At 43.7% G+C, this 18,677-nt stretch overlaps 1 protein-coding gene across 2 annotated transcripts in view; it reads right to left on the reverse strand.

Annotated features, from left to right (window-relative positions):
- Positions 1-3,547: 3,547 nt before the first annotated feature.
- Positions 3,548-18,677, reverse strand: part of LOC138528315 (5-hydroxytryptamine receptor 3A-like) — a 422,150-nt gene continuing 407,020 nt past the window's right edge. The window contains exon 9 of one of the 2 annotated variants that reach the window (XM_069639820.1): positions 3,548-4,159. In XM_069639820.1, the coding sequence (XP_069495921.1) occupies positions 3,885-4,159 (275 nt within the window). In that variant the 3' untranslated portion in view covers positions 3,548-3,884. The remainder of the gene's footprint in view (positions 4,160-18,677) is intronic. The other variant, XM_069639830.1, reaches the window with a different exon arrangement.

Genomic DNA, 18,677 nt, shown 5'->3' on the forward strand with positions numbered 1-18,677 from the left:
GTCTCCCTTCACTCTGAGCAAACTCGACAAGGAGTATCATGCCTTCAATATAGACAACACCTCCATCACAGTATCACAAACCATTAAGACTTGGGCGTAAACCTAGAGCGAAGCCTGACCATGGACAGGCAGGTCAATGCCATAGCTTCCTCTGCAGCGTACCATTCCAAATTGATTAATGCTGTCAGGCCATTAATGACCCAACAGAACTGCATTACCATAGCCGCCTATGCCAACCGCATCTTGGTTCCTCACACGCGTAGAGTGCGTGCAGGGGGCTTGAGCTTCCCAACAATGGCTGCCTCTCTTTGGAACAACCTCCCGAATGAGATGAGATCAATTGAAACTCATGCTGCCTTCCGTAAGGCCTTCAAAACTAGGCTCTTTGTCTAGAGGGCTTACCCTACGTGCGATTTCTAACATTTGCTTCCCCACTGAATGTGTCACACCTTTGCAATGTAAAATACTGCTTCTCTTAACTGTACCAACTAGAACAAATGTTATATGTTTTTTTCTTGGCCCGCTTATTGTAACCCTCAAGCAAGCCTTCTTAAGTATCCTTGATAGCGCCTCTATGCCCGTGAGCTGCAGTGCGCTCTACAAATCCAAAATTAATAAGAAATCAATGGCATAATAAAAAGTAATATGAAATGAACTAGACAAAGAATGTATAAGGACAGTAGATGAGTTGTTAGAGAAGAACGGAATAAGGATAGGGAAGAAGAAAAATGAACAGCAAGAGGCAAGGAATTCCAGAGCTTGGGGGCTAGCAAAGAGAAGGAACGAAAACGAGATGGTGCACACAGAGTTTAGGAGCTGCGAGAAGAAGAAGAGATTGGGAACGCAGTGAGCGGGTGGGGATATACAAAGGAACAAGGCAAGAAAGATAAGGAGGGGCAAGACCGTTTGCTCGCTGAAAAACAATGCACAGGAAGTTAAAAATAAGACAGGATTCAAAGGGTGCCAAGAAATAGACCAAAGGGTACTGGAGATAGTGGGCGAAGAAACAGGGTGTGAATAGAAGAATTAAAAATACAGTATAGGGGAGCAAGACGTAAGTAGGGAGGGCGATAAGAAGAACAGAGCAGGAGTCACATCGGGAAAGAATCAGAGTAGAGATGAGGAGTTTCGTTGCTTGGAATGAAAGAAAAGAGTAGACGTTTTGAACATTAAAAAGCTGAAAACGACAGCAACGGATGGTCTCAGCAATGTGGGAAGAGAAACAGAGAGAAGAATCGAAAGTGGCGCCGAGATTCTGAGCAGAATGGGACGTAGGAAAGATGCGGGGGGGGGGGGCGAGAAATGGAAGATGGAAAGATAGAATTTCCTTTTTGAAGGGTTCAGGTGGAGGAAGCGAGAGCGCAGGCGCGATTGTACAGAAAGTAATCCTGCAGAAATGTCAGCATGAATAGTGCCATTAGGAAGGGAGAAAAGAAAGATAAGAAGATCTGTGACTCAGCTGGCCCACACCTAACAATTTCTTTTAAATAATGGGTTAAAAGTGTGCATTTTACAAAAGATAGTCAAGCTATTGGAAAAAATGCCATAGGATTTACAGGTAATTCTGAACACATGACATGCCAGTAAAAGGCATTCAACCGTCTGAGCTGCTTTCTGCCTCACGATTCATCACTCAGTATTTAAACATATATCCCCTGATACCAAACATTGTCACTGAATTTCTAATGGTGTGGTTCTTATAAATGACTTCAAGTCAAACGTGTTTCATCTCCGGCATGTGAAAGGTTAAGAACTTGAGGTGTGCCAGGGGATGCAGGGAAAGAGGACATGACGGTGCAGTGAAAATATAAAAAAAGGGTAGTGATACATACATTAGATTCATTTAATTGCACGGCAAGTAGCATATTTCAGCAAGCAGGCAATGCACAAAACGTATGCTTCATGCCCCAGCATTATAAATGGACTCTGGTGTGTATGTGTAGGTATAAGCAATTTGCTAAGTACTAAAAATATAGTGATCTGACAGTGCCAAAGGTACCCTTCACACCCTCACTACACCCTCACCCACACACCAAAAACGGCCCCAGCCAATGTCAGGAGCAGGGCGGAAAGGGCAAGGAGCAGGGATAGAGATGCTTTGCAGGAGGCAAAACAGGGAGGGGAAGGAAGGAAGGAGTAGGAAAAGAAAGGCAGGAAAGAGGAGTTCAAGTCGGCAATCGGCAAAGAGCTGGCGACAAAGGAAGGTGGAAGTCATCCGAGGTGGAGGAAGGTGGAAGTCATCGAGGTGGAGGAAGGTGGAAGTCATCCGAGGTGGAGGAAGGTAGAAGTCATTTGAGGTGGAGGAAGGTGGAAGTCATCCGAGGTGGAAGAAGGTGGACGTCAGAGGAAGGTGGTCACAATGATGAGGAAGGTCCTCATTTATTAGACCAGCTTTGGTCAAGCCAAGAAGGCCAGAGGGTCAATGGGGTGCTGAGAGGTGAACAGCAAGGCCAGTGGAGCCAGAACTGGGGTGCAGCCAATGTATCGGGCCTTGTGAAGCTGAAGGGCGTATGAACTTAGGGCCAGACACTTGTAGGGCTGAAGCCTAATGACCCTAGAGAACCCAAAATATAGAGGAGAAAAGAGAAAGGCGACCATGATTCTGTTGGAGGGCAGTAAGGCGACCAAAGAACTTACATTAAGGTTGAACAAAGTAAGGAGGTTCATAGAACAGTCTAGCAAGAGGGCTCACACACCATATCCCTTTGGCTGGAGTGGGGCTTGTATAATGACTGCATCCTGACAACCCAGTGCAGACGAGGAGGAAGTGATCAGAGCCCAAGTGGGCCAAAGTGGGCCACTGTTAGCAATACAGGGCCTCAGGATCCATAAACAAATAGAACTGTGAGTGTCTTTATATCAAATGCACAAGAGAACTGCATCTTGACGATGAGCTGTTGTAGAGTGGAATAATGGGATTTAGGGCCAAGGTCCTCTTCTAGACAAATACTCAAACTTAATTTTCACCTGCCTGAGTGGCCCATGGACTATCTGCACTGTCATTTCTGATCAGTTTTCTGTTTGAAGCCTACATCGCACGCCAGTGTTGTGCATAAGAAATACTCTTAGCACCTTATTCTTAAACATGCAAGCCTCTTTGTTGGTCCCCTTTGTCAATGGCACCACCAATGAAACATTGGTATTCGTTTCATGACATTTTCAATATATGTATACTTTAGACTTTTCCAGATTGCGTTGGGCCCTTGTGAAAGAGAAAGAAATACATGCTCACTATGATGCTCTCTTTTAAAGACCATACTTTGTTTCTAAGTGATGTTGCTATGCTATATTTCTTTAACCACTGCACTTGTAACTATGCAGCATTACACCACACACTGTGTCATTGACATTGGGGGCACTGTGACTCTCAAATTCAATTTTCCTTTGCATCTTTAGGAAACCTGTGATATCTCTTATGTACTCCAATCAAGAGCGAATTGTTATCTTCCTCTCTTCTTACACAGAGCTTATGCCATTGCAATGGTGAAATACACATCTCAGAGCACGGAACAACATCCCAATGAACCAATCTACTCCCTCCAGAAAGAACAATCAATGCTAGTTGTTTATTATGTACAAAATGGAGCACATTATAAAAAGGTAAAAAGGAAAAAAATATACAAAATCTCTTTCTTGCAGGAAGTCCTCTGATTGGTTTCAACGTGCGTTTGAGAGGAATTTAGAGACATTGTGTAAGTGTGCAATGCATACACTAGTCTTGAAACTTTCAATAAAGTTGCACACAAGTGATCAATGAATAGGGAGTCCTGACAAGTTCACGAGTGTGTTGAATGATACAGGAGCTCTAATCAAACAGACATAGACCGAATCCCAGAGTGTTGAATGCAGTGGCTGTGCTGGGTGTTAATTGAAAGTGTGTTTTGTTAGAATGCCCACACTGCAATGACTGTTATCACGATAATCAGGACTGTGCACAGGTACAATATGAGGATGAAGCGATCCAAGATGAAGGCCACCATGTGCCATTCTGATTTTGCCTCTTCTTCCTTCTTTGAAATCACCATATGGCGACGGATCATTAAAATTTCCACCAAGAGCTTCTTCAGCAATTTTATTTCCGAGGTGTCCTGCTGTTCTTTCAGAAGGTATCTCCTGTTCTGTGAATCTGTTTCTTTGCACGTTGGATCATCGGCAGACTCTACACAAAGGACATGGAAAAAGTTAGGTGGTTATAGGTTAGTGTGGGCAACGAAGAGAAGGTGAAAAGATAATCTTATTCAAAGCTTTGATTTTGTTGATAGTCAAAGAACAAGGACACAGTCTAACTAAGCTGAAACTTGCTTCTTATTTGGAGGAAATGGAGATAGGACCACAAAAGTAACACAAGACAGGGAAAGTTTGGAGTCGATGCTTGGTGGAACAAGCATCAGATGGGCATCCGTAAACTCTTCCTGTGAATTATCTTGTTATGAGACTTCTTGCTGACCTAGCAAGTTATGTTATGTTATGTTATTTTGCATTTATATAGCGCCTTATATACCATTGGTACCGAACCGAAGTTCAGGTCAGTAGAGAGAGTAGAGAGAGTCCAAAAAATCTGTGTGCGCACCAGGTATGTGTGCAGCTGCTGCGGAATTCAAGTGGTAGCTGCTTCTTAGCGGTAGGTGTGGTGGTTGAGAGATCAGGAGTATGTGTTCGCTCTGGCCGGCTTTATCCAGATCGAGTGTGGCTGCGTTAGGCCTGAGGAGAACGTCTGGCTGGGGGATGCTAAACCAGCAATGTTTATTTAGAGTGATGGGGAGTGAGCGGGAGAGGTTGATATGAGAACAGTTATACCGAATGGTGTCATAGTATCTCTGTGTTCTATTTGAGTGGTGGTGTAAGGGAGAGAGTAAGCGTGGGGTGTGGTATGATGTATTCCCTGCATTCCAAAGCATATTATGTACGTCATGCAATTCCGTGTGGGAACGTCCGTTCTATGCATTTTTGTTCAATTTAGGCAGTCAAGATTGTCCTACACATTCATGTCTGCTCGACATATTCACGCACTCTGGTTCACCTTGCGTGCTCTAGTCTATTCTTCATTCTCCAGTGTGCCTCACGCATGCTCTCATGTGTTCCATATGTATGCACTCCTGTCCTTCTTGCGCATGCACTCCAGTCTACCCCGCGCACGTACTTCTGTCTGCCTATGCACTCATCCGCTCTCTATACTCATGCACTCTGTATACCCATCCGTTCAGTACGCTCATTTGATCTACACACTCATCTGGTCTACACACTCATCCGGTCTACACACTGATCCGCTCAACATACTATTCATCAGCTCTACGGACTCATCCATTCAGCATACTGCTCCGTTCAGCATACTCATCCGCTCTACAAATCCATCCGCTCCATGCGTTCATCCGCTCCACACCTTCATCTGCTCCGTACACTCATCCGCTCCACACAATCATCAGCACCACATAGATTCATCCACTCCATATACACTAATTCGCTCCACATACACTCATTCGTTCCATACACACTCATCCGTTCCACACACTCGTCTGCTCCACACACTTGTCCGCTTCACACACTTGTCCGCTTCACACATTCGTCCGCTCCACACATTCGTCCGCTCCACACACTCGTCTGCTCCACACACTCGTTCGCTCCACACACTCGTCCGCTCCACACATTCGTCCAGTCCGCACACTCGTCCAATCTACACACTCGTCCAGTCTACACACTCGTTCAGTCCACAACACTCATCTGGTCCACCCACTCATCGGCACAACATACTACTCGTCCGCTTGAAAATACTACTCGTATGCACTGCGTGTCCATCCGTGTCCATCCATCGTTCCACACACTCATCCGCTCTATGTATTTATCCACTCCACACACTCATCTGTTCCATACACTCCTCCGCACCACACATTAATCCGCTTCACACACTCGTCCGTTCCACATATTCGTCTGCACCAAACACTCATCCGCTCCACACACTCATCCGCTCCACACACTCATTCGCACTACAGACTCACCTTTTCCGCACAATCATCCGCTCCACCAACTCATCCGCTCCACACATACGGCCGCTTCACGTACTCGTCCGCTCTACATACTTGTCCGTTCCACAACACTCATCCGCTCTCCACACTCATCCGCTCTCCACATTCATCCGCTCTCCACACTCATCCGCTCTCCACACTCATCCGCTCTCCACACTCAGTCGCTCCCCACACTCAACTGCTCCCTACTCTTCTGCGCTCTCCACACTCAGTCGCACTCCACACTCACTTCTGCACTCTCCACACTCAGTCGCTCTCCACCCTCAACTGCTCTCCACGCTCCTCCGCTCTCCACGCTCCTCCGCTCTCCACACTCATCCACTCTCCACACTCATCCGCTCTCCACACTCGTCTGCTCTCCACGCTCGTCTGCTCTCCACGCTCATCCGCCCTCCACGCTCGTCCGCTCTTCCACACTCATCCACTCTCCACGCTCATCCGCTCTCCACGCTCATCCGCTCTCCACGCTCATCCGCTTTCCACACTCACACGGTGTCTACACTCATCGGCTCTCCACACTCATCGGCTCTCCACACTCATCGGCTCTCCACACTTATCCGCTCTCCACACTCATCTGCTCTCCACTCTCATCCGCTCACCACGCTCATTCGCTCTCCGCGCTCATCCGATCTCCACGCTCATCCGATCGCCACGCTCATCCGATCTCTACGCTCATCCGCTCTTCACGCTCATTCGCTCTCTACGCTCATCTGCTCTTTACGCTCATCCGCTCTCCACGCTCATCCACTCTCCACGCTCATCCGATCCCCATGCTCATCCTCTCTACATGCTTGTTCGCTCTCACACGTTCGTCTGGCCAAACGTTCATCCTGTCTATACGTTCGTCCGTTCAGTATAGTCATCAGTTCTACGCCCTCCTGCGTTCTGTTCGCTTCTCTGTATTTGCGTACTTGTTAACTCTACACGTACTCATCAACTCTATACGCTCAATCGCTCTACACACCCAACCATTCTACATACTCATTGGCTTTAGTTTGTTCATCTATTTCATCCGGTCTCCATACTCATTTGATCTTTCTAGTCGTCTGTTCTTCCACTCATGCACGTTTCCACTTAGTGTATTCATCTGTTCTATACGCTTCATCCATTCTATTTCATTTATGTCATTCACTATGTTCCCTCCTCATTCATTATGTCCATTTCATCGGTTCAGATCTCCTTAGTTTCTCAATGATTTATTCCTATTATCTGCTTCACTGTTTTGATCTAATTTACTCGTTTAGCTCTGTTTGTCTTTCTAGTTTACATTCGAGTTTATTTAGCTGTAATTTCTCGCCTCAGGTTGATTGATCGGTCGGTATTATTGTGATGATGCTAGTTTGGAAGCCGGTTGGTTTTAGGGGAAGAGCCAGGTTTTCAGTAGTTTGCGGAAGTACGTTAAGTCCTCAGTTTGGCAGATGTGGAGTGGGAGCGAGTTCCACAGGGTTGGAGCTAGGGCTGAGAATGATGATCTGCGTAACCTGACTGAGTTTGTCTTAGGAATTACTAGGAGGCCGGCTGAGCTTGATCTTAGGGTGCGAGTGGGATGATAAGGTATTAGTTTGTCTTGAAGATATTGAGGTCCAGTTTTATGCAGTGCTCGATGGGAGAGGCATAAGGTTTTGAAAGCCACCATGCGGGCTACTGGAAGCCAGTGCAGTGTCTTAAGGGCTGGGGATACGTGGTCTCTCGGACCGAGCGCAAGTAGCATTTTGGCCGCCGCGTTTTGTGCTCTTTGGAGTTTATTCAGTTGGTAGGCATGGATTCCGAGGTATAGGGGGTTTCCGTAGTCCAGTCTGGATATGATGATTGATTGGACCACGGAGACTCTGTTGGGAAAGGAGAGGTATGGAAAGATGCGCCTAAGGGTTTTAAGGTGGTAGTGGCAGGACTTTGAGACATTGTTGACTTGGCGCGAGAGTGTTAGGTCGGAGTCCAGGGTGCATCCAAGATTTTTCACTGTGTTGGAGGGTGTCGGTGAGTTGCCCGTGGCGGGTGGCCAGGGTAGTGGGTGCGGAAGAAGATCGGAGTTGCCGCAAACCATGATTTCTGTTTTGGAGGGGTTTAACAAGAGGTGGCTTTGGGTCATCCAGCGTTCAATGTTAAGGAGGCAGGATGCCAGGTCAGGTCGGGAGTTGTGTTTCGAGTTCAGGAATTCTAGGATTAGTTGAGTGTCGTCGGCGTAGTTATAACATAGGATGTTGTGTGAACAAATTATTGGTGGGAGGGTGATCAGGTAGAGATTGAACAGGAGGGCGGATAGGCATGCTCCTTGAGGGACTCCTGTGTCGCTTGGGAGGTAAAGCTGGAGAGTGTCGTTATTTGGTGCCTGTCTTTGAGGAATGAGGCTATCCATTTAAGAGCGGTTCCACAAATTCCTAGGGAGTGGAGGCAGTCTAGGAGGATTGAGTGATTGATCGTGTCAAAGGCAGCGGATAGGTCGAGAAGGATTAGTGCGGCGCATCCCGCGGAGTCTGCTGTCATTTTAAGATCGCCCCAGAAATCGAGGTTAGGGTGGTTTCGGTTCCGTGACGTGTTCTGAAACCTGATTGGGCGGGGTCTAGGAGATTGTTGGCTGAAACCTGATTGGGCGGGGTCTAGGAGATTGTTGGCTTCGACAAAGGCATTTAGTTGAGAGTAGAGGGTTCGGTCAATGAGTTTGGCAAGGAACCTGGTGTTTGAGATTGGGCGGTAGTTTTTGGGCTCGAGAGTGGACTACTCCTATAAGTGAATGTATATAGACTAAAGTAAACATAACCCCAAATCTCACTTAGTAATGTGCATGTAGCTGAATTGACGCATAACAAACAACACAGGTTATTAATTTAATTTTTCAAACAGTTCTTTTATTTATATTCTAAGTTTAATAAATAATACAAAATTATATATACATAGTTTTCATATATGGTTACAGCAGGGCAATTTTGCATCTAAAAACACATAATACAAAATCACAATGTATAAAACCCACACCTTATTGCACACCATCCAATTGATTGTATACTGTATACTAATATGTTAATCCACACATTGGACTCTCTCCATATAGTACATTGATCCATGAACCTAACTGCACAGCATTCATTTAATTGTGTCACTGTATCTCAATACCCTGATCAACGAATTAGACTCTGCCATAGATGTTTCGGTCCCACATTTACAAGGACGTTCTTCAGGGGCTAATAGGGGATCACTATGCGGCCATTCTAAATCAGACTACTTTGACTAATCCCACTATGTCACACACACACAAACTCTATTTACAGAACTGATCTAGCCAAAAATTATATTAGTTATGTACAACTATAGGTATATCAAAAAAGTATAATACCCAATTCATTTATTCTCTTCAACTAACGATATATCAAATATTGCACATTGCTCAATTTGTATATTCTCAAAAGAGACTCTTTCAAATCACTGCCCTCGTTACTGCTTTGCATAAATTTGACAATATGAACTACAAGAATATGGAACAGCTGGCTATCTGATGTTCTTTCCCATTAGTTATGTATGACAGCATGCACATGGGCAGCAGTCTTGCCCACTATTCATGAACGTAAGCAGTAATAAGGGCAGTGATTTGAAATAGTCTTTTTTATTGTATTGCACAGTTAAAATGAAAACAATTAACTTTTAATACAAGAACACCAAATGTTTCCAACAAACACAATCTTCAAATTTCACAAACATCAATCTAAAATCATTAGACTCGTTAGAATTTCAACAAAAAAATGTCCACAGCTTAGTGAAAAAAATAATGCATCCTTCAATTTCACCAGGAATAAACATTTCCCAATGATTTTCAGGAGATATAGGCAATTCAAGGCCTGCCACTTTGTTGGCTAAATGTCTGAAGTCGAGTCATCTCATAAATCTGTTTCTTCAGATACTGGCACTTCTGCCTGTGGGTCTTCCTTGGAGGTTTCTTGTTTATCACTATTATGGATAATTGGGGTCATAACTGGGTCATGGGTGCAACCTCCTTGCACTCGGAAGTTCCAATTGTGGCTAACCTGACAAACATTCTGGAGCCTAAACTAACGGTTCTCCACCATTCCTGGGCTGAATCATCATCATGCAGTGTTATGAGAACTTCTCCTCAGGAACGGCAGTCCTGGTGTATTCTTCAATTTCTTCATCAGGGGTCCCCTGGTCCAGGAGTGTGTCATAGTGGATTTTTGCTGGTCATCCTATACCGTGTGGTGTCATTGACGTTCACTAAATTGAATCCTGCTCTCGTTATCCCTCTTCAGCTGGCTTGGTCTTGAAACTGGACTTCTTCCAGGGGCAACCTCTGTGGGTATTCTGTGGGTTGGCTACGTATTTGACTGCATCTGTTGGGTAAACTGCAATGCACTCCTGTCCATAAAAAGCAAAGGTGCTACAACAACTTTGAATCTGCGTCTAGGAATGTGTTGGGACCATTCCGGTGATGTTCTGTGAGTCTAACATATATCTGATCTTTGGGGGGCTCTGGGCATTGTTTTAACGTTGTTTAACCCCTTCACTCCCTCTAGGTGCTACTATATATATAGGTACCTGCAATGTTCAAGAGTGACCCCTAGTGTGTTTAATATTTGAATACTTTTTCATTCCGGTCCACATTCCTATGTATCAATGTACATTAACTCTTCTTTCTTCTTTTTTATTGATGCATCTTACAGGTTCTTTCTCCAAATGATTGTGAAGCATATCTTGCATATGATTGTTTTTAATAAGATTCTTAGGAGGGTATTTTCTATTGATATTTATCACTTTGATCAATATTTTTTTATAGCTTGGTTTGAGGCTTCTTAATTGCTTTTTTACTCTGTCCCCATATCTCGTTCTTTTGTCTCGCATTGTTTCATTGTCGATTGATTACTTGTAGCTTGGTATGTAGTCTTTTTAGGGTAATAATTTCCCAGTGATGTTATCTTCCTTGCTGGGCTCATCGAGCGTAATGGGTCTTGGGGATTTTTTTATAGGGAATAGTTTATCATTCATGGTAGGCAATTTAAAGTTTTTTGCACTTGCACTTTATTGGGGATAAATTTGTTGTCTACTTTGCAGCTGTCCGTGTATGCACTTTTTTTGTTCCAGTGACATCGTTATTTTATTTATTTGTGAGATATATATATTTATTGACTTTCACTCTTTTATCTATTTGACTGTCAAATTGTATTTTGTTACTCAGTATATGAACCATACTCATAGGAACATATTTGTGCATCCATGGACGTAGAGCACTGTGCATTTTATCATTGCTGTTGTGTGGACATTTCTCTGCTTTAAACTTTTTCCCTACCTCGCTGCTAAACATTATGCACCTTAACAACTGCTGCTATTGCACTAAGCACTTTAAAATTGCTGCTAAAGCACTTAGCACTTTACACTGCTGCTAAAGCACTTAGCACTTTATATTGTCTCAAGACTGCATTATTAAGTTCGATTTGTATTACACCTCGCACATGTATGCGTAAACTTAGACTTACATGACTATATATCTTTGTTTATGCGAGACCAACGGTGGACACTTAGAATGGCTATATTTTGTCTAGTGAACATATTATGTTGTGGGGCTGCTTGGACTGTGTTGAAGTAATGGCTGCTTCAGATGTTATAACATGGGCAGACCTACCAGGCAGGGCTCGTCATTATTGGCGGTTGCCTTAGAATGTCATTATTTTTTAACTTTATTTAACTTTGGGTACCAGCCTTTGTTGACAGACATACCATAGGAAAACTCACGTTTATTTTGAACAATGTGTATTTATATATATTTATATATTTTTTTATAGATATTTTTCCTTTGACACTCATTGTGTACCTGAGGCTTTCTTTTTGCCATGTTTCCTCCACAGTCCTCGCAGCCAGCACATTTGTGCAATTGTTGCTATATTCCTAATCGTATAACATTTGTTTGATGTATTGACACTTACGATGTGTTTTTATTTTACTTAACTCACTGCATGTTGAAGTGCCTTAAATGTTTTAAGATGGCTGCCATGTGTTCATCATTTTGCACCACCTCGTGAATGGGGACATTCTATGCACTTGTATCATAGCGGTTTTTAAAGCATATATAAGAAGTCCTTCTTCCATGAAACTCCCTACCTACGTGAACAAGCGGTCAGTGTACCGCGAAACGCATCGTTTTGTAACCAAGCTTTCCCTTTTAGCTGCACCTTTTTATTAATAAAGGAACATTTGCCTTGCCTGGATTTGCTGTCACGCCTTTTCCTTGCTGAGACTGGATTTCGTTTCTCAGCTGTTCTTGGGAGTGCAACCCGTCGAATTTTGCCCTGTCCTAGGGCATTTTTTCTGTTTTTGAAAAAGAAAAATAGATATATGTATATATACAATCATGACTAACCTGTGGGGGCTATCTATTTTACTGTGTACTGGAGGTTGTGGGGAACACTGTTCAACGCCATGAACTGACATGGCGACTCTTCATTATATAAATGTAATTCATCTTTGTTTACAATTCACTCCTCCACCCCCTACTTAACATTGGTGGTATAGGGGTTACCAATAGATCTAGTCCTCACATTGGCTTTAGGAGTGGGAAGGGACTGACTTAAAGCCCTTACCTTTTTTTTTATAATACACTGTCTCACTATGTGTTGAACCTATATTTCTAATTGTGCTTCTCTTGCTTTTTATGTAATTCTATAGTAAAGAGCGCATATAATCAGAATACCTGTGTAATGAATTCCTTTGTGTAAACCATTAGGCCCTACTCTCCCTATCCACCAGACTTCTCTCCTCCCCTGCGGGAATCCCAACTGCTTTGCTACGCTATCTAATGGAGAGAGTTTGGATAATCTTTGGTGTAAGCCCTGCATTCACTAAGAATAAGTGTTCCTACACCGCCCTCCAGAGAGATGCAGAGACATTACCTAGCACATGCCATTACAGAAGTTAAGCGGTAATAGAACGAAGGCTCTTGCTAAGTCAATTTTGTGTATCAACTGCAAAAGGGGCAATAACATTCTCGGAAATTTCAGTTGGAAGAAGACATTGTGAGAAAGGTAATTTTGTTGCTCAATGAAGGCTGGAGTGGCACCCTTGATAATGACTATTTTCCTTTTTTTTAAGCATCAGTGAGATTTGGGTTTCCGTGGAGGTTGGAGACATGGAATGGGGTAGGAGGTGAACTTCCAACAAGGAGCATCTTGGTCCTGCTGCGGTTAAAGCACTTTTTTCTAGAACCTAATTGGGAATGATGTTAAAGCAGGCTCAGATATTGGGATGTGCACTGTGTTAGTCTGACATGCATTATGCAAGATGTGTATTGTCCAAAAAGGTGAAATAAGGGAGTGAACTTCTCAATGAGAGAGACAAAATGCTTCATGTAACTTCTAAACAGCCATGGCTGTAAGGTGGTTCTGTTAGTTGTTGTAATGTGTCTGCAAGTCAATTCATATGAATTATAGGCCCTATAATCCATGCAGTGGACTTGTATAGCTATAGAGAACAACATTTAAAAAAAGAAAAAAAAAATATATATATATATATATATATATCAAGGCCTCTGTTAGCGGCCCCGTAGTTGAGGTTAAGTTGCCCAACTCATAGAAAGAGCACTTTTTGGGCAGCTTATAACTTTGCTCCCCTTGGACGGATCCTTACCAAACTTTGCAAAGAAAAGTATATGGCCCCCTCTGGATATTTTAGACAAGTTTGGTTAGGTTTCATCAAGGGGGGGCAAAGTTGTAGGGGGATCCCCAAAAATTCTTTTTTTTCCATAGATGCAATGGAAAAAATATTTATCTCACGTCTACAGCCCAAACCGTTGGATGGGTTTTCACCAAATTTGCGGCAGGAGCGGCTGCTTGGTCCTAAAAGCGTGCTTTTGAAAATTTGTTGTAAATCCAGCTAGTAGTTTTTAAAAAATAGCCCAAAAGTAAGTTTAAAAAAATTGTGATATCTGGGTTCGGTCCGCGGACTTACTTCCCTGTTCGGTCCGCGGACGGGCCTCTGATTGGTTCAGAAGGCGATGTGAGGTCTGCGAACATCGGGCGCACCCGCTGATTGTATGGTGAAAAGCGTGAAATGCATCCGGTTTTTGGAAATGCCGGCCATGTTGGATTTGCGGACATCCGCCGGGATCTCGTGGGAAAACCTATTAGAAAACACAACATTGCTCTTGTCAAACTCATCAAACAATCTCGGGGGAGGTGGGAGGTGATGAGGATGGGTTGGGATATGGCCATAAGAAGTCAAAAACAGGTGTTTTTCATCCCCAAAGTCCGCAAACAGGTCCCAAAATATTGTAAAGCCTTATAAATGTGGTGCCATTTGACAAATCCACACACAAGTTTGCAAAAAGATTTTAGATCTAGATATAAGTAAAGTTTGGTGGGATTTTGTCAAGAGAGGGCTAAAATAGAGGGGGGGTCTCAAGATTTTAGATAGCTTATAACTTTGTTGCCATTTGACGAATGTGGACAAAAGTTTTCAGAAAAATTATATACCCATCCTTGAATGTTTGTATAAAGTCTGAATGGATTTTGTCGAGTGGGGGCTAAATTATATGACTATTGTATGTACATACTAGGGGTGTACCAAATAATACATTTACTATTCGGCCAATACTGAATAGTTCATCTAAATATTCGGCTGCAGCCGAATAGTGACCTAATAGTAGATTACTACTGGAAATGTGCATAACAAGCCAAAACTGTTGGCTTTGCCAATGCTTGTTTTAACAGGACTTCAGTGAAGGACATGCATAGTGCCTATAAATAGCTCATAGCTGTAACTAAGCTTGTGCAGCCATGAGTCTGTTCTGACGCTGTAACTTATGTATTTTTATGATTGTGAAATTTTCTATGAAAGGTATTCCAAGTGTGCAGTGTAAATAGGGAAACTGATTCATTTGTTGGATATCTGTATTTACTAATTATTCATTCTAAGAGCCACCTGGGCACAACATAACATACTATTTACAACACCAAAACAACTAAAATCAATAGTCATTGAAACGTTGCAACAGTAACTGGAGTATTCCCCCATACATTGCTGCCAAGTGCCCCCATGTCTCCAGGCCAACAAGAGTAATTCTGGCTTTTCGCTTTACTTGCTAGGATGTGTATGCCCATACTTATTGGAACAAAACGAAACTACAAGTCCCATCATGCTATGGGAGATCCAGGCGAGGCTCTGTGACAGCTATGTATACAACACTATGATTCCACATTCAAAGCGCAGCTTTCCTTCCTGCTGCGTGGGATGCAGTCGCCCTCTCTCACCTCTGGTGCACCCCGTGGTGACAGGCACACGTTTCCTTAATTCCTCGTTTAGAAGTACAGGCTATGAGATGCGCAACGTGCCCAAAGTCGGGTCAGCGCAAAGCACGTTTCAACAGCCCCCGCCCGCCCCCACTGATTTACCCTCCTAATGAGTATATCACACAGCATACAGTAGGCATGATACAGATTATAGTCTCATCGTGTGCCAAGATGTCTTTAAGACAAGGGTGAACCATTCAATGGGGACGTGCACGGGAGACATAGCAATGCTAATATTCCCTAGTTGCACTGGGGCGCACACCAACCTAGTAATGCTTCTGCAAGTATAGGACTACAAGTCCCAGGATGCAAAATGGTGTTGTCTAATAGTCCAGGACGGTCTTAACCTCGTCTTACACATAGAACCACTAGGCGTCTATATATTGGTGGGGCACACAAGTATGTGAGAACATGTCTACAGTACATGTGAAAAAGATGTTGAAACCTTTACAGAGCATAATGTTAAATGCGTAGTCCGTCTTGGTCAAAGTCTGGCCAGTCAGTTCAGGAAAGGGACAGTACTACGTTAGGTCTCCAGAGCACCAGCCAACACACACCAACAACAGCCAAATCAGCAGCTAGCATGCAATCCGAAGCAGTTTTCCTTTTTATAATGCTGAACTAATGAATGCATCTTTATACAGCGATTGATGTTACATTCATCATAAACAGCCATGTGCTCATTATGCCATCTATGCCAGTAGACAGGTCCGCGTTTCAGGTGGAGTTGGAAGTACTTGGTGCTTGATAGTTCACATTATTTTTGAATGGCGGGAGCTGAGGACCGAACAATGCATATGCTCGCCTCCTGGGGGTGGCTAATTGCCCCCCAGGGAGAGGCAATAAAAGACGCTCATCAACACCTGACCCCCATTGGCGCCCTTAGCACTAGGTGCCATTGGAGCAACACTGTGCTTGGCCCCTGGGTATGCATATACCTTATACTCCGCTGTGGTGAAGGCGCTTGGCCTCCAGCTGCATATTTCGCACGTTCTCACTAACGTGGCATAAAATCTGTGCAGAATAGAGCGGCAGGGGAAGGCGTGCATTGATCTACTAGCGAATTAGAAATCAGCACCACCCAGATTCCACAGCCAATACTACAAAGTGACAGCGAATTCGGGAGCAGTCTGGAAATTAAACCGGTCTATCCATAATTACCAAATCAGGGCTCCTATTTTCGTAAAATGTTCATGCCATCACTGAAATCTGTCACTGGGGCAATATATAGCATACAGTTTGAATGCCTTATGAAAGCTAGCTAGTTTTTTCTTGAATACTATGAACATAAATTACATTTATTGAAAATTCTCCTATACATTCATCAAAGGTTATGATTTATTATAGCTGAATTTTGGCTCTGATCTTTTAAATATTTCAGCCACCGATGGAAAACCGCAAGCGCTATTATGAGTCAGTGTATTAGAGCATACTGGTCGAAAGATAGCATCAGCATGCAATTCACTCACTCCCGAAATGTGGGGCTGCTGAGCGGGTGGATACGAAAAAGGAGCCTGTCACGCACCTTTGTGGGCCTCATCCCACTTACTGACAGGCTAAACAGCTCTCCCTTCACAGGTGCCTATCCCGCTGCTGCTCGACTACATTTAATGGCAACAAAACAGTATGACTAAGTGCGGGCACCCCTGCGTGTCTCTGGCACATCAGCATGTATAACACCACCGCACAGGGCACACTACTTTCAGGCTATGGGATGTCAAGGTCTAGCAACACGAGGCAGCTATGGTGCATCTGAAATGTAATACTGTAAAAGGACATTTCTTTTCAGAGATGAAAGGGTTGACTATTACTGACAGACCATTCCAAAACAAAAAGAAACCAATGAGTCGTATCTTCCTTCCACGTGCCTGTCCGTAAGTTCTTTGTAGGGGTGAAACTTCGACTTCGAGTAAGGATTCCGTTAGGTATTCAGCCGAAACCAAATATCTAATCTTCAGCCGGAATTCGGCAGAATACTTACTCAAAGCCGAATTTCGGTACACCCCTAGTACATACATTTTGACACTTTTGAAAAAATAAAACATGGACGGATTTCCAGCAAACTCATGCAAGGAGCATTGGCAAGGACCTTAAAGCATGGTTTTGCAAATGTGCCTGTGTTTTATTTTTTGACAAGTGTCATAATATAGGTACAAAAAATAGTGATATACCTTTGGTGACTGAGGTATAGCCTGTGGCCATAGGCAGTGGCCAGATTGTCTGGGTCATGCCATAAGGTCATGAACCAGACAATATGGCTACTGGCCATGACCACGAGGGACGACAAATTGGGTTAAAGTGGCCATGTCCACCTGGGACCGGCTATAAAGTTATTTGAAAGTGGGATAGGTTTGAAAGGGAAAAAAGTGTGCTCCTGGTAATATGATGATAGGGCTCTCTGTTCACCTTCTGCAGGCTGCCATGGAAAGGGAAGAGGGGCTCTGTACGGAGTCCCACCTTCCCTTTCCATGATGGCCATCTTGGAAAAGGATTTTCCTTCCTACAGCGGGACGCCGAAGGCGTCCGTGTGCAGGTAGAAAAATCCTTTTTAGCACCCCGAGTTGGTGTTAATGGCTTTCATCCCCCATTGTAGGGGCTGGAATGAGGGATAACGGTCCAGAGCCCCCGCTATCCGCCATAGCTTTGCTTCCGCCGATAACTTGGGCTGCCGGGTCGTTATTCCCTGTTCCAGTACCTGGAACGGGGGATGAACGCCACATTATTTCCATTAGCATAACACAAAATGCTAATGGAAATGTTGGAAAATCTTATTGAGTCTATGTACTTTACTGAGAAATGTAAAGTAGATGGAGTCTATAAGATTTGTTTTTTAGTTCTATTTTTTAACTGTGAAAGGTGGTTCCTACAGGAACTTTCTTTTGTTGTTTTTTTTATGTATTTGTTTTTGCAGGAGAGGTTAGAATGTAAGGTGGGGAGGAAAATGAGGGTAGAGGCACCAAGCAGTAATATGGAGGGGCAAGTGGACAGGGAAAGATGTTGCATGTGTGTTACTTCAAAGGTAGGGGGCAGTGTTTCTCATGCTCCTTGATTACAGCTTCAAAAGCACTTTGAAATTACTTCCCCCTGCAGATTGGTGTGTTGCAGTATATGCAGAGAACTGTTGTCTTCGAAAGATATGGATCAACAGCCTCTTTTATTGCTTGCAAGGTTGCTGGTGGGATTTTGTGTCCCACAGAAGTAGGCTGTGTGGTTACAGTATTGGTTAAGGAAGATGAGGTGGAGGAAGACAGACTGCTACTTGCTAAGAAAGGAACAACCTTTCTGAGAGCATTGCTATGGTTGAATTTGGTGTGGCGACGCAAGGAGGTGGTTCCGTAGGAGTAATGTCCAGGTAGTCCGCGACTGATTACAAAGC

Source organism: Ambystoma mexicanum, chromosome 1q (assembly GCF_040938575.1).
Source record: "Ambystoma mexicanum isolate Mex_15411 chromosome 1q, UKY_AmexF1_1, whole genome shotgun sequence".
NCBI lineage: Eukaryota > Metazoa > Chordata > Amphibia > Caudata > Ambystomatidae > Ambystoma > Ambystoma mexicanum.